Consider the following 12,873-nt stretch of genomic DNA (forward strand, 5'->3'; position numbering starts at 1 on the left):
AGCAGAGAGAGGAGGTAACCTTCCTCCTTGTGACATAACAAAGAGGAGATTTTCAAACAGAGCAATTGAGCTTTCATTTTCTGAAAGGCGGAGAAGAACACCATGGGCTTGGTTTACACCGATCGAAAATTCTAGCCACTGGGGGACCAAAGGCAGGCTAGGGGAACTCATATTAATGTTAACCCTTGTGTTATCTTCGGGTCATTCTGACCCATCAGTCATTGTGACCCACCGTCGTATTGCGACAAATTTACCGCATACAAAGACAAAGTGAAGCATTTTCTTTTAACAGCTAGGCTGTCTCAGACCCCCCACATTGCGAAGGTTAAAAGAAAATTATTTTAATTTGTTTTTGTATTGGGTAAAATTGGGTAAACACAACGATGGTTCGTTATGAACCTTTGGGTCATGTGACCCGAAGGCAGCACGAGGGTTAAATAACCTCCTAAAGTGAAGTTTTCATGTCATGTCACCTTTAATTCCCGTTTGGGTTTTGGCATTTTTACGTGAATCATCCACATCAAAGATCAAACTTTAATTAGCGGAGATAATTGTGTTTTTTGAATATTCAACTTCGTAGACTTATGACAGTAACTGTAGTGGAATCTTTATTTTGTAATGTTTGGTGAGTTTCGGCACTTTTCAGTTAGAATTCGTCAAGTTACAGAGCCAGACAAGACTTTGCGGACGGGCCCGAACATTCTCACGTCTGCTCAAAAGTTTGCGTAAATGGTAAATGGACTGCTTTTATATAGCGCTTTTCTACCTTAGCAGCACTCAAAGCGCTTTACAATGTTTGCCTCTCATTCACCCATTCATACTCACACACCAACTGCGGCGAGCTACCATGCAAGGCACCGGCCTGCCCATCGGGAGCAACTTGGGGTTCAGAGTCTTGCTCAAGGATACTTCGGCACATGGCCGGGGAGGAATCAAGGATCGAACCGCCAACCTTGCGATTAACAGACGACCCTCTCTACCCCCTGAGCCACAGCCGCCCCCGAGAATGTGCGGGTCGTCACGCACATTCTCACGTCAAGTACATTTTTATACATCACACCGTGTACGTGAAAACCAACGGACGCAAGCATTTTGTGCGTACGCAACATTTATACATGAGGCCCCTGGTCCAGGAACTGATTGAGAACATGTCCCTCTTTATCCAGGTATCTGAGAGAAAGCATAGGCAAGTATTTAGTATTCACAGTTCATTAACAGGACCCATGATTTACAGGATTGTGACATTAAACAAAATAAATGTTGCCGTACCGGACATGCAACTCAAGTTGCCTGGTAATAGACACATCAGTGCTCTCATAAATTTCCAGGCTAATTGCCTGTGATGAATTAGATAAGAAATGGCTCCTCGATGACTTCTGCTAAGATCACAAGCATCTAGTTAATGATACGATGAGACCTATAATTATTCCTATGATCAATCTTGACATTGGGAAACGGAAAAAATGACTCATTTATTGGTTTATTCATTAACCCGTTAATGAGTAGTGTCACGTGATCGTTCAAATGGGGGTCCATCACAAATGTTATTTTCCGATAGACAAAAACTATGCGACAAACGCTTTAGTATGGTTTCAAAATGTACTAATTAGAAGGCTAGCAAGTAACACTAGCATGGTAGTAGCATTGCTACGAGTTTAATGCTAGGTAACTTAGCCCGGCAGCTATCTAAGCTAGCTAGCTACCATTTCGAAAAAAATTACTTGCGCTGTGGGGACCGTCGGAAATATTTGGAACTCACTAATCTAAAGGTTAATGTAAAGATTACATCTAATCTTAAATAATGGATAGGTGACCTTTTTACCTTTAACTTCCTGAAGTAGTCGCACCCTAGAAGCTCAGCCATGCTCAAGAGCTTTGGGTAGCTTGTATGGTGGGCCAGTAATTTTTTTATGAGCCAGTACAGGCACCTGAACCCACCAATGTTTGCATGCTCCAAAACAACAATGCAACGACGCAGTTCTACTAAGACAGACAGCGATATCATCGAGCCCTCAGCATTAGTACTATAGCTAAAAGTCTAGGAAAGTTAAGGCTACTTTTCGCTAGGTACCTATGAACATGTCTTAATCTGTTAGACCAGCGGTTCCCAAACCTTTTAGGCCACGCACCCCCTTCTACATCCCGACCGGGTTCACGCACCCCCACTCCCCCACGCCTTGAGATTATTTTTTTTTTAAAGCAACAGAGCCTATTTATAGCCGCAGTAAAATCGGACCAATGAGAGAACAGTTTGCTAGCGCGTGTAATTCATGTTTTTGTTTTGTGAACAATTTGAAAATATAGCAGCGATGCGGGTTTCTCCGCAAGATGGGAAAATATTATAAAAATGTACATTATAAAAGATCAACAGTTGGACAACAAGAGAGCAAAACTACTTCATGGTACCAAACAACTACTCCTATTGTTGTTTGGCCAACAACAATAGGCTGAATGGTGATTTGAACTCATGAGCATAAGGTTACAAGTCAGTCTTTTTATCCTCTCTGCTACACACCAACTGTTGAGATTTTATGAATAGAAAGGGCAGAGCATTAGCTTTGGTCAGCTTTGGGACAAAGGTTAAGAAATGGTTGACACTTCAAGGTGAAATTGCGCATGGTACTTCAGAATGATGTCATCTTGAAGCCAATAAGGTTTGAAAAACCATCAGTCAAAATTATATTTGATTTATTGACACAAAGATATTGAGGCAATGTGGACATTTACATAAATACACCCCTTTCAGACAATTTGTATTGACATCTGTCCACACACTATCCCCATCCATGCCGTTTCCCTCTCTCCCAGCGCAGGTCACGCCAAGGCAGAAATGTTGCAGCGGCCGCATGATGTTTAGAAGTACTCCAAAAACATGCCTCCCACAATTGACACATTTTAACCACAACACTCTTTTCAAACTTTCCCGAAGAGTGGATATTGAAACTCTTTTTGAGTTGATCTCTTTCCAGAACCTCAGTCAATACACAATTAACAATAGTCATGTGGGCAACTGGGCTAGGGCAGAGCTCATGTTCAGCTGCCTATGAGAATAGCCTGTGCAAGTATAGCATCCAACTCTCTGGTCCCATTAAACTACACAAAATGCACAATCAGGGTGACCAACAAGATTATATTAACTAACAAACAATAACATTACAAACATCCAACTGAACGAACACAAAAACTGAAATCCCTCGCACGGCTGTTGTAACCAAACTACGTTTTTTGACATGCCGCACTGCATGCTGGGTACCCAAGGGTGCTGACGCTGATTATATAGCTGTGCCCCGACTGCGTGATATGACGAGAAGCTAGTGATGTTCTGAGGTCTCCAAGCATGAACCAGTTCTGCCGGATTAGCAAGCTATTTTTACTAATGTTTTGTTAGCGATTGAATGGTAATGCAAGCTAGCTAAAACAATGTTAGTTAGCTTGGCTAAACTGGTTTTCATAGCAACAGAAATCAACTAATCAGATCAATCAAACTTTATTCAGAAAGGGGGGGGTGGCGGGAACATTAAAAGTGTAGGGTACAGTAAAAGTTCAATGGAACGCGTCTTTCTGCCTTGAAGCTGCGTGCACATCCTCATTGTTTGTAAACACAAGACCCCATCTATATGTAAAGATAACATCCAAGCTAACAATTTCTGTGTTATGGTTGTTTGAGTTAAACAACTTGCCAAATGAATTAAATGTCAAATCCAACTATAAATGTATACAACAGAGTTCCAATCAAATCAGAATTTCTTTTAAACCTAGAGGTTTAAGCTACCTTTGCCTAAACTGACATGCACCAACTCAGAGCACTGAGTTTCAACATCCATTTATACATTTAGTCTCAATTTTTTACTCTACTCTTAACGCATGACTATGTTTAACTTTATGTCTGCGCCTCTCTGTCACCAACTGTCTCTGGAGTGGAGGGTGGGGGCTTCATATCCAACAAATTACACCCCTGAACTTTTAAAACAGATCTAATGGCCTGCTACAATTATAAATATCCTATGGCTTCTTCTCCAATTGGGCCTCGATACAATGCCATCTAATATATTCTGCCCATTCTGAACAGTTTTTGGGGACACCAGCACCCTTTTCCCAGTTTCTCTATTCTGCCCTACTACATGTGTTTTCCAACACCAGTTACAATCAACCCTGGGCAGGGACGGCGCCAGTGTTTTTTTATGCAGGTGCTGAGGAGGTGCTAGATCATTGACAGGGGGAGCTGCGCAATATATATATATATATACATAAATACTATTAATAAAGAAGCAGTACTTCTCTTGAATGGTTTTTATTCGGATGAATAATCATTGGATTCAGGTCAAAAGTCTATCACTTGAACTGGTTTCATCACTAAAGACACTAAAAGTCAGCAGCTTGGCATACTGGGACATGGAAAGGATTAAACATTTAGACTTTCATCAAAGTAAAAAATGCTGTTTTGTCCTTTCTCATCAGTCCTCAAAAAAGCAGTCTGCAGAGCTACTGTGTCTGTGGGGTCTGTCTGTCTCTGGAGGGCTGGCAGGCAGGGGCAAGCAGGGCCTGCAGGCCAGCTGGATGAAGCTGTCCTGGGGTCAGGGCTGAAAGAGAAGCTATCCAGCTAGAGAGGGGTAGTCCAGAAAAAGGGGTCTGTGTTGCTCTCAGCATCCTCTGTTGCATCCTCTGTTGTTGCTCTCAGCATCCTCTGTTGAGCAGGCCTCTGCATGACCCTCCAGACCTGTAAAAGTGAAGAAAGGGTCCATGTCAGTAGTGAAATGAAGCTTTTTCCATCTACACTTTAAACTACTTGACTTTTGACTGTGAAATGCAGTGGCAGTACTTGAACTTGAATCCAAATGTGTTGACCTGATGGAGACCCATGCAAAGTCAAGAAGAGTATTTAGCTCTAAACCAGTCAATATATATACACATCTGACAAATGACCAGCTCGACCTTTGCCTGTAAACAGTGATTCTGACTGTCAGAGACCTTTTTAAATAGCCTGACCTACTGAAATTGGCAAAACTAGCCTGGCTAACGTAGGTCGCTTTCTCAGGGCATATGACGAATGAAACAGGCTCGCCTTGAAAAATCAGATGTACTGGCTATCTTTAGCAGGCTCTTGTCTACAAAAAGCAGTTCTCCCTGACGTTTTTGGATTAGAATTGAGTGAAATACAAAAATGTTTACACACTGCCAGTGAGTGAGCGAGCCGAGTCTGACTCTGAGGCTCACTTCAAAACAATGTACCCCCGGGACGCAGTCTCACTCCACTTGCAAGTTTTCCACAAATCACAAAAATAATCGGAGCATCTGGCTAAAAGCACAATTCCCACATCTTCTAAAGGCTGCCCTTCTCGACCTTTTTGGAGAAGAAGTCGCCGAGATGCAAAATGATTCACTAATTATAAACACAGAGGGAAAAACCTAGCTACTTTTCGAGTTTGGTTTTCCATCACTTCAGACTCACGATCTAAAGGTCTGAAAATACTCAAACCTTCGCCATAATTCAAGAGTAGTATACTTTCACGAATCCAATCATTGATTCTAGCTTAAAATGTGTAAAAATAGGTGACATGACTTACCGAACGTGGCTGCATCCAACACGGCTATCAGGCGATTCCAGTTGAAAACAACAATTTGAAAAAATAATTTATATTCGTAACGGCGAGCAGCGCTTGGAAGCAAGTTGAAACAGGAGCTAAAACCTGATGGTGGGGGCTTGGTCAGCACACCATTTCCAGAAAAGATGTGTGTGCGTCTCGCCAAGCTCGAGCGTGTCAAGTAAGGTGACCACCTGTCCCACTTTGCGCTGTATCGCACAGCATCTTCAATATGCGACGTGCAGGACAAGGGGTGAAAATGCTGTGCGACACAACGCAAAGCGGGACAGGTGGTCACCCTAGTGTCAAGGGGCAGGATGAGTCTGAGAATTTGGAGCGTGCTCGCTGTGGAGCAATTCTATTGAATTCAATCGTATATTGACATACCAAGGTGAAATTGTTTATGGTTCTTCAGAGTGATGTCATCCGTCATCATTCTGCTGGACCTCTCTGCAGCATTTGATACGGTTAACCATCAAATCCTGCTTGCCAGACTCTCTGAGATGGGCATCACTGGCACTGCACTTCAGTGGATCTCATCCTACCTGTTGGGAAGATCCTACCAAGTGTCCTGGGGAGGCAAAGTGTCAGGCCCCCGCCAGCTATCCACTGGTGTCCCACAGGGCTCTGTCCTTGGACCCCTCCTCTTCTCCCTGTACACCACATCGCTTGGACCAATCATCACCTCCCATGGCTTCTCCTACCACTGCTATGCTGACGACACGCAGCTGTACCTGTCGTTCCCCCCGACTGATCCGGGGATCTCGAGGCCTGCCTTACAGACATCTCCGCCTGGATGACCAAGCACCACCTCCAGCTGAATTTTTTAAAACTCTCTATTACATTGTCATTTTAGCAGACGCTCTTATCCAGAGCGACTTACAGTAAGTACAGGGACATTCCCCCGAGGCAAGTAGGGTGAAGTGCCTTGCCCAAGGACACACCATTTTGCACGGTCGGGGAATCGAACCAGCAACCTTCTGATTACTAGCCCGATTCCCTAACCGCTCAGCCACCTGACTCCCACCCTCTTGGAAGTCGCTTTGGATAAAAGCATCTGCTAAATGCATAAATGTAATGTGATGTCATCTTGAACCGTATTAGGTTTGAAAAACCATCAGTCAAAATTATATTTGATTTATTGACAAAAATATATTGAGAAAAAGTGGACATTTACATAAATACACCCCTTTCAGCCATTTTGTATTGCATTTCTTATTCCATGTCACCCTATATAAAGACATGTATTCTACACATCTGTTACAAATTTAAAGTCGATTGGATCTATGGTTCATGAGGAGAAGGGTTTTGAAGGTTGTACCAAATTTGGACAGTACAGCAAAATCTATCATGGCGGACCATATGGGTTCTTAGGGCTTTTTTGTTCCCCATGAGAAATTAAGAGGCATTTTGGAGTAATGGGGCGCTGGGGCAATCGCGTAGACTTTGGGCGTGGCTTGTAGCGCCACCTATGGGCGTGGCTTGTAGCGCCACCTATGGGCGTGGCTTGTAGCGCCACCTATGGGCGTGGCTTATAGCGCCACCTATGGGCGCACATGGGCCACTAGCCGTCTGGGAGTAGTGAGTGACCTGTTGTATCATTGGGCCAAATGTGAAAAAATCAGGTCAAGGACTTTTTGAGCTATTGAGCCATTTAGCGGAGAAATATAATAATAGGAATACCAACAAAAAACAATAGGTTCCCTCCTACCGGAGGAACTCTAATTATGTATGAATGAATGTGACATGCAAAACTAACGCTTGATATAAACTTGCATGTTTTCCCCATATGTTATACTGGCTGGGTGTGTAAGCAATCATGCCAGTTATTGTGTCAAATTACACACCTAGCATTAGCATTGTTGTCAATAACCAAACAACAACGACAGGTTTGCTAACAACCATCATGCAAGTCAAAAAAGACAGGGCAAACGTCTTGGCTTACTACAGCTAAAACCTTTTTAACCGCTGGCACAGTATGCGTATCAAGTCTACTCACATCTTTCAGGAGCGACAAGAAGCTATTAGCGAAACAAGACCAGGCGTAACAAATGTAGGCCGGAATCCCCACAGATTTCTTGGAATGTGGTTGACCGACAGCTCTTCTTCTGTTGATTTATTGGCAAGTGTTGGTCAACAATCAGATTCCAGGGGTGGCATGTGCAGGCCACTCCCTGAACACGCCCTTTCCAACTGCATCACGGGCACTGTGCACTAGTAGGATTAACACTTAATTCTCCCTTTGTATTTAATTTATTTGTATTTATTTATTTTAACCCTTGTGTTATCTTCGGGTCATTCTGACCCATCAGTCATTGTGACCCACCGTTGTATTGTGACAACTTTACCGCATACAAAAACAAAGTGAAGCATTTTCTTTTAACGGCCGGGCTGTCTCAGACCCCCTACATCGCGAAGGTTAAAAGAAAAGTATTTTTATTTGTTTTTGTATTGAGTAAAATTATCCCAACACAACGATGGTTCGTTGTGAACCTTTCGGTCATGTGACCCGAAGGCAGCACAAGGGTTAAGCTGTTGGATGAAACTTTTTTTTTTAATTAAATGTTTGAGGTAGACGTGCAATGCATTTAAAAAAAAAAATCTTGTAGATTAATAGATGTTAATAATCATGTCTAAATATCAAACACTTTAACAGGTACATTATTTGTCTGTTTTTACTCTTCCTAGAGTATGCTCAGCTTTTCGCAGCACTCATTGCTCGGACCGCCAAAGATGTGGATGTACTCATTGACTCACTGCCCAGTGAAGAGTCCACAGCAGCTCTTCAGGTATGTAGGTTCAGTTTAACATGGTTCTTGAAGAAAGTAATGACTTCTCCGGCAAAACATAAAATTTGATACAAATATTAACACAGTACATTGTCCAAAGGACTACAGCTTGGTATATGCATGGACATCCCAGTAAGATACATGGGTTACATATGGGTATTTAGGTCATGGTCATTTTACAGATCATGAAAGTTTAAGCTTTCAAATTATGCATCATACATTGGAATCGGATATTAAATACTTCAATAATATTTGAAGGAGATGTGCTTATTTGAATGTTGGTACCTCTTCAATCAACTAGAAAATCCTCTTGAAAGTTTCCACGTTTTATACCGGATGGGAAATGGGTAGGAATAATAGCTGGTTGACTCCATCCCCAACCATATAGACATCAGTGTTGCAACGGCAGTAGTTAGCAAACATAGCTAATAACTGTTTGGATAATGCCTTGTCCACATCAAATGCACCAGTTGCTTTGGGAATGCATCGTTTTGTTGCAAGCCCTTGCATATCTCTATGCATTGTTTTTTGATACACAACGCATTTATAAAGACTTTAATGCAAAAAAATAATACATGGAGGAAGATTTTATGAAGTTCTGAAAATGTTTTCAAAATTGATACTTGACGTTTACCAGTTCATATGTCTGCCACATGGGGATAATTTGCTAGCTACATACAAACTTGGTCTGTATTTGTGCAAGAGCTGGGTTTAGTGGTTGAATATACACTATCGTTCAAAAGTTTGGGGTCACTTCAGAATCAGAATGGGATTTATTCGCCATGAAAGTTTGCACAGACAAGGAATTTGCTTTGGCAGGAAGGTGCATACAATTAACATATAGTGACCTAAAATTTAAATATGTGGACTATCTATACTAAGGGTACATAAACTAGCAGTACTAAGTGGAAATAAAATATAAGTTGCCGTAATTTACAATATAAAAATACAAATATTCCAAAAAATACAAATGTACAAGATACAATGTTGTAATGCAATGCAAAAAGCAGTGTGTTTTAAGCAGGAAGTCATTAGAGTCAGTGTGGTCCCTTGGCCTTGTTGAAGAGGCCAACAGCGGAAGGGAAGAAACTGTTTTTGTGGCGTGAGGTATTGGTCCTGATGGACCGCAGCCTTCTGCCGGAGGGGAGTGACTGAAACAATCCACAGGAGTTGTAGTCCTGATGTTTAGAAGTACTTCTCTTGTTAGAGAACCTCGGAAATCTTGGCAGAACACTGCATTAACAGACAAAACAAGACAAAAAAGAGCGCACCTAACGACCGAGGCAGCCTTCATCGCCGCCATCTTAACCTGGCTTAGGAATGTTTTTGAAAGAAAAGCATATTTTTTATCCTTTCAAATAACATACAATGGATCAGAAATACAGTGTACACATTGCTAAGGTTGTAAATGACTATTGTAGCTGGAAACAGCTGATTTTTTATGGAAAACCTACATAGGTGTACAGACAGGGCTCCAGACTAACTTTTTTTTACTAAGAGGACCGTAGACCCTGACTGAGAATTTTAGGAGCGCAAGCAGAAAATGTAGGGGCACACCTTAAAAATCGAACTGCAATGCAATTACTAATGTAACTAGAGAGGGTACAATTTCTGGGAAAATTGTGGAGTGTGCTTGCATCGTTTGCAGATGGGTCCGTTTTTTTACTGACATTTTTACAACTGATGTACAGCGACGCACCACACAAGCTTGAGTTAAAATACATTATCTAATGTGACATTACTTACTGTACATGCAAGTCTTAGCTAAATGCCTTAAATGTATGATGCACTTATCAATCAGTCCTCCTACCAGTGGCGATTTTATTGTATTTTGTACTTGTGTATTTTGAGTGGTCTGGTCTTCACTTGGTCTCGACCCCTCAAAGTCTTGTCTCAGTCTCGATACACTGGTCTTGGTCATGACTTGGTCTCGGTTTAGGTGGTCTTAACTACAATTGATTGTAGTCAACACTGTTAATAATGAGGCTACTTTGTTTATTTCCCTCATGAAGTACTTGTAGATAAACAAATCTTTTAGATTTTCATTGTTAATTGTTTTAACAGAAGAAACACATTTGTCTTTTATAATAAATATCCGCCATAGCAACCTTACAGTAAACAAACACCACGCGTCTTTGTTTATGGGTGGTATCTAGTGCGATTACTGACATGCAGACTTTTTTTTTTCATCAGCATGTGTCACTTATTGCGATAAGTAACACAGGTCACTTTGAGTAAGTGACCCAACTGAAAATGTTAGGGGCACACACCTTAATTCGACCTGCAATAAAATAAAAATTCTGCATTTTAAATGCATTACTGATAATGTGCCGTTTTATTTTAGTTCACAGTAGGGCCTGTGCGATATGACAAATCTCATATCCTGATATAGATCCTTTCATATCCCAATAACAATACATATCAAGATATGGCACATTTTATTTAAATTCAATGAATAGTTTTAATAAAATGACCACATGGAGAGGCCAATTTCTTAATTTTTTTATATGTACTCGACAAATAAAAAGTACTTACTCATTAGATTTCACCTTTAAGGCTCAAAATTGAGCCTTAAAATCCTCAATCCTTCTATTAACCCCTCATGTCTTTGTCTATATCCCCGGTCCTAAACTTTCCTCAGTTATTCATCCTCACCTTGAATTTTTTATTTCAGGCGGCCAGTCTGCGACAATTGGAGGAAGAGAACCATGAGGCAGCCACCCGTTTAGAGGAGGTTGTATACCGTGGGGACTTGTTATTAGAGAAAATTCAAAGCGCTCTGGCTGACATAGCTCAGTCACAGCTGTGCACTCGAAGTGGAGGACTAAGCCAGCCCTCACCACCTGAATTCTGAATCTGACACTGCATATTGGACATTAACTTTTCTTGGGCCAGGTTTCAGCTTCAAAAGACAGATTTTTACAACATGAAATTTGTTGGAAGTGTCTTCTGGTGGGATGGCACTGATTTCTTTGATTGGTTTTGCAAGTTTGTGATTCTATGGATTGCCCTTCTTTCCTTTGTGTGTTTGGAATGTTACGAATTCAGTGAATACTAGTTGGTTGTTTTATTGAACGAATGATAGATCAGTGTCCTTGTCTGAACTGTTGTTTTTGGAGTTGCTTGTTCATTATCAGATTGTGTGCCTACTACAAAATGATGTAAAGCAATATTACCAAATGTTTGATAACCATTTTTATAAACTGCAACACCATGCTTAAATTAAATGGCTCATTACGTTAATTAAGTATTTGATAAATCAATTAATGCTCACCATTTTAAACGGTCAACATTAAGCTCACAGCTCTGCACTTAAAGTGGGGTCATACACTACCATTTGAATCCTAACCCCATAATTAACTGGAGATTGTATAGAGATTAGGGATGCACCGAATGTTTAACAACCGAAAATAGCCCAAAACAGCACTTGCGATGTTCGGCCGAACATGTGAAAAGACTGAAAATGTTACCTAACAATTACATTTGTAATGAAACGATCAAATAGCAACCAGTGTGGAGTGAGACGTGCACGCTTTATAAATGCAGTAAACATGTCAACAGTGAGGAAGCATTTCAAAGTGTTCGACAAAGATGCAAAAATTACCATTGTAAAGTTAGTTTGAAATTAAATATTCAACAGATATTTGGACAGTCAGTGTTGTCTCGTCTTATCTTGCCGACTTTACTACACGTTCACCCAGGGTTTAGCACCGCACACATTGTCTTTACAACAAGCCACCTAGCCAATGAAAATGTTTAGGGACCGTCAACAAACTACTGAAGAAGTAGGCTTATGTCTAGGATTATTATTCTTTTGTTGTGGGTTTATCCACATTTTGCATTTTCTAAATATATATATATATATATATATATAGAAAATAAATTTCTATGTATGTAAAATGTAGACATTTATGTAAAATAAATTTTAAAATATTTATTTTTATTTTTAAGCAAGACAAAAAGTAAAAGGCACCTTTCCGCTATTTAATTCATGCAGTGGAAAAAAAAATGCACAAAAAAATAATACATGTAACCATGAACAAACGTAGTTGGCCTTTGCCCAAGTGTTGCATTATGTTCAATTCTGGCCAAGAAATTTCATATTGGTGCATCCCTAATAGAGATACTATTACGTAAAGGAACTCTGGGCACAAGAAATGTCAACAATACATACAAACCAATAAAATGGTTAGAGTTCTTAAAAAAAAAACACACAAACAGGTGATTAAAAAATTAAGGGAACACCTAAATCACATATTGGATCTTGATGGATAAAATATATTAAAGATGAAAATCTTTTCTGTACATGTGTAATTTGAACAAAATTACTTAACGGTCAATGGAAACTAGAGAAAATAAATTGTGTCTTCGCACTCAATCAAATTCCAGGACCCTGCTTTCTTGACTTTTCCTAGATATGTGTTTTATCACCCAATATTCAGACATTTTCAAAATCACACTGGGAAAACTAATTTCAAGCTATTTTGCTCATGTTTTGGTTT

General features: G+C 40.5%; 1 protein-coding gene across 1 annotated transcript in view; it reads left to right on the plus strand.

The window, feature by feature from the left end:
• med21 (mediator complex subunit 21) overlaps window positions 1-12,026 on the plus strand; it is a 29,444-nt gene extending 17,418 nt beyond the window's left edge. Inside the window, exons 4-5 of the mRNA XM_062483717.1 lie at window positions 8,271-8,371; window positions 11,046-12,026. Of these exons, the coding sequence (XP_062339701.1) occupies window positions 8,271-8,371; window positions 11,046-11,225 (281 nt within the window). The 3' untranslated portion in view covers window positions 11,226-12,026. The remainder of the gene's footprint in view (window positions 1-8,270; window positions 8,372-11,045) is intronic.
• The last annotated feature ends 847 nt before the right edge of the window (window positions 12,027-12,873 follow it).

The sequence above is a fragment of the Osmerus eperlanus genome, chromosome 17 (assembly GCF_963692335.1).
Source record: "Osmerus eperlanus chromosome 17, fOsmEpe2.1, whole genome shotgun sequence".
In the NCBI taxonomy this organism is placed as follows: Eukaryota; Metazoa; Chordata; class Actinopteri; order Osmeriformes; family Osmeridae; genus Osmerus; species Osmerus eperlanus.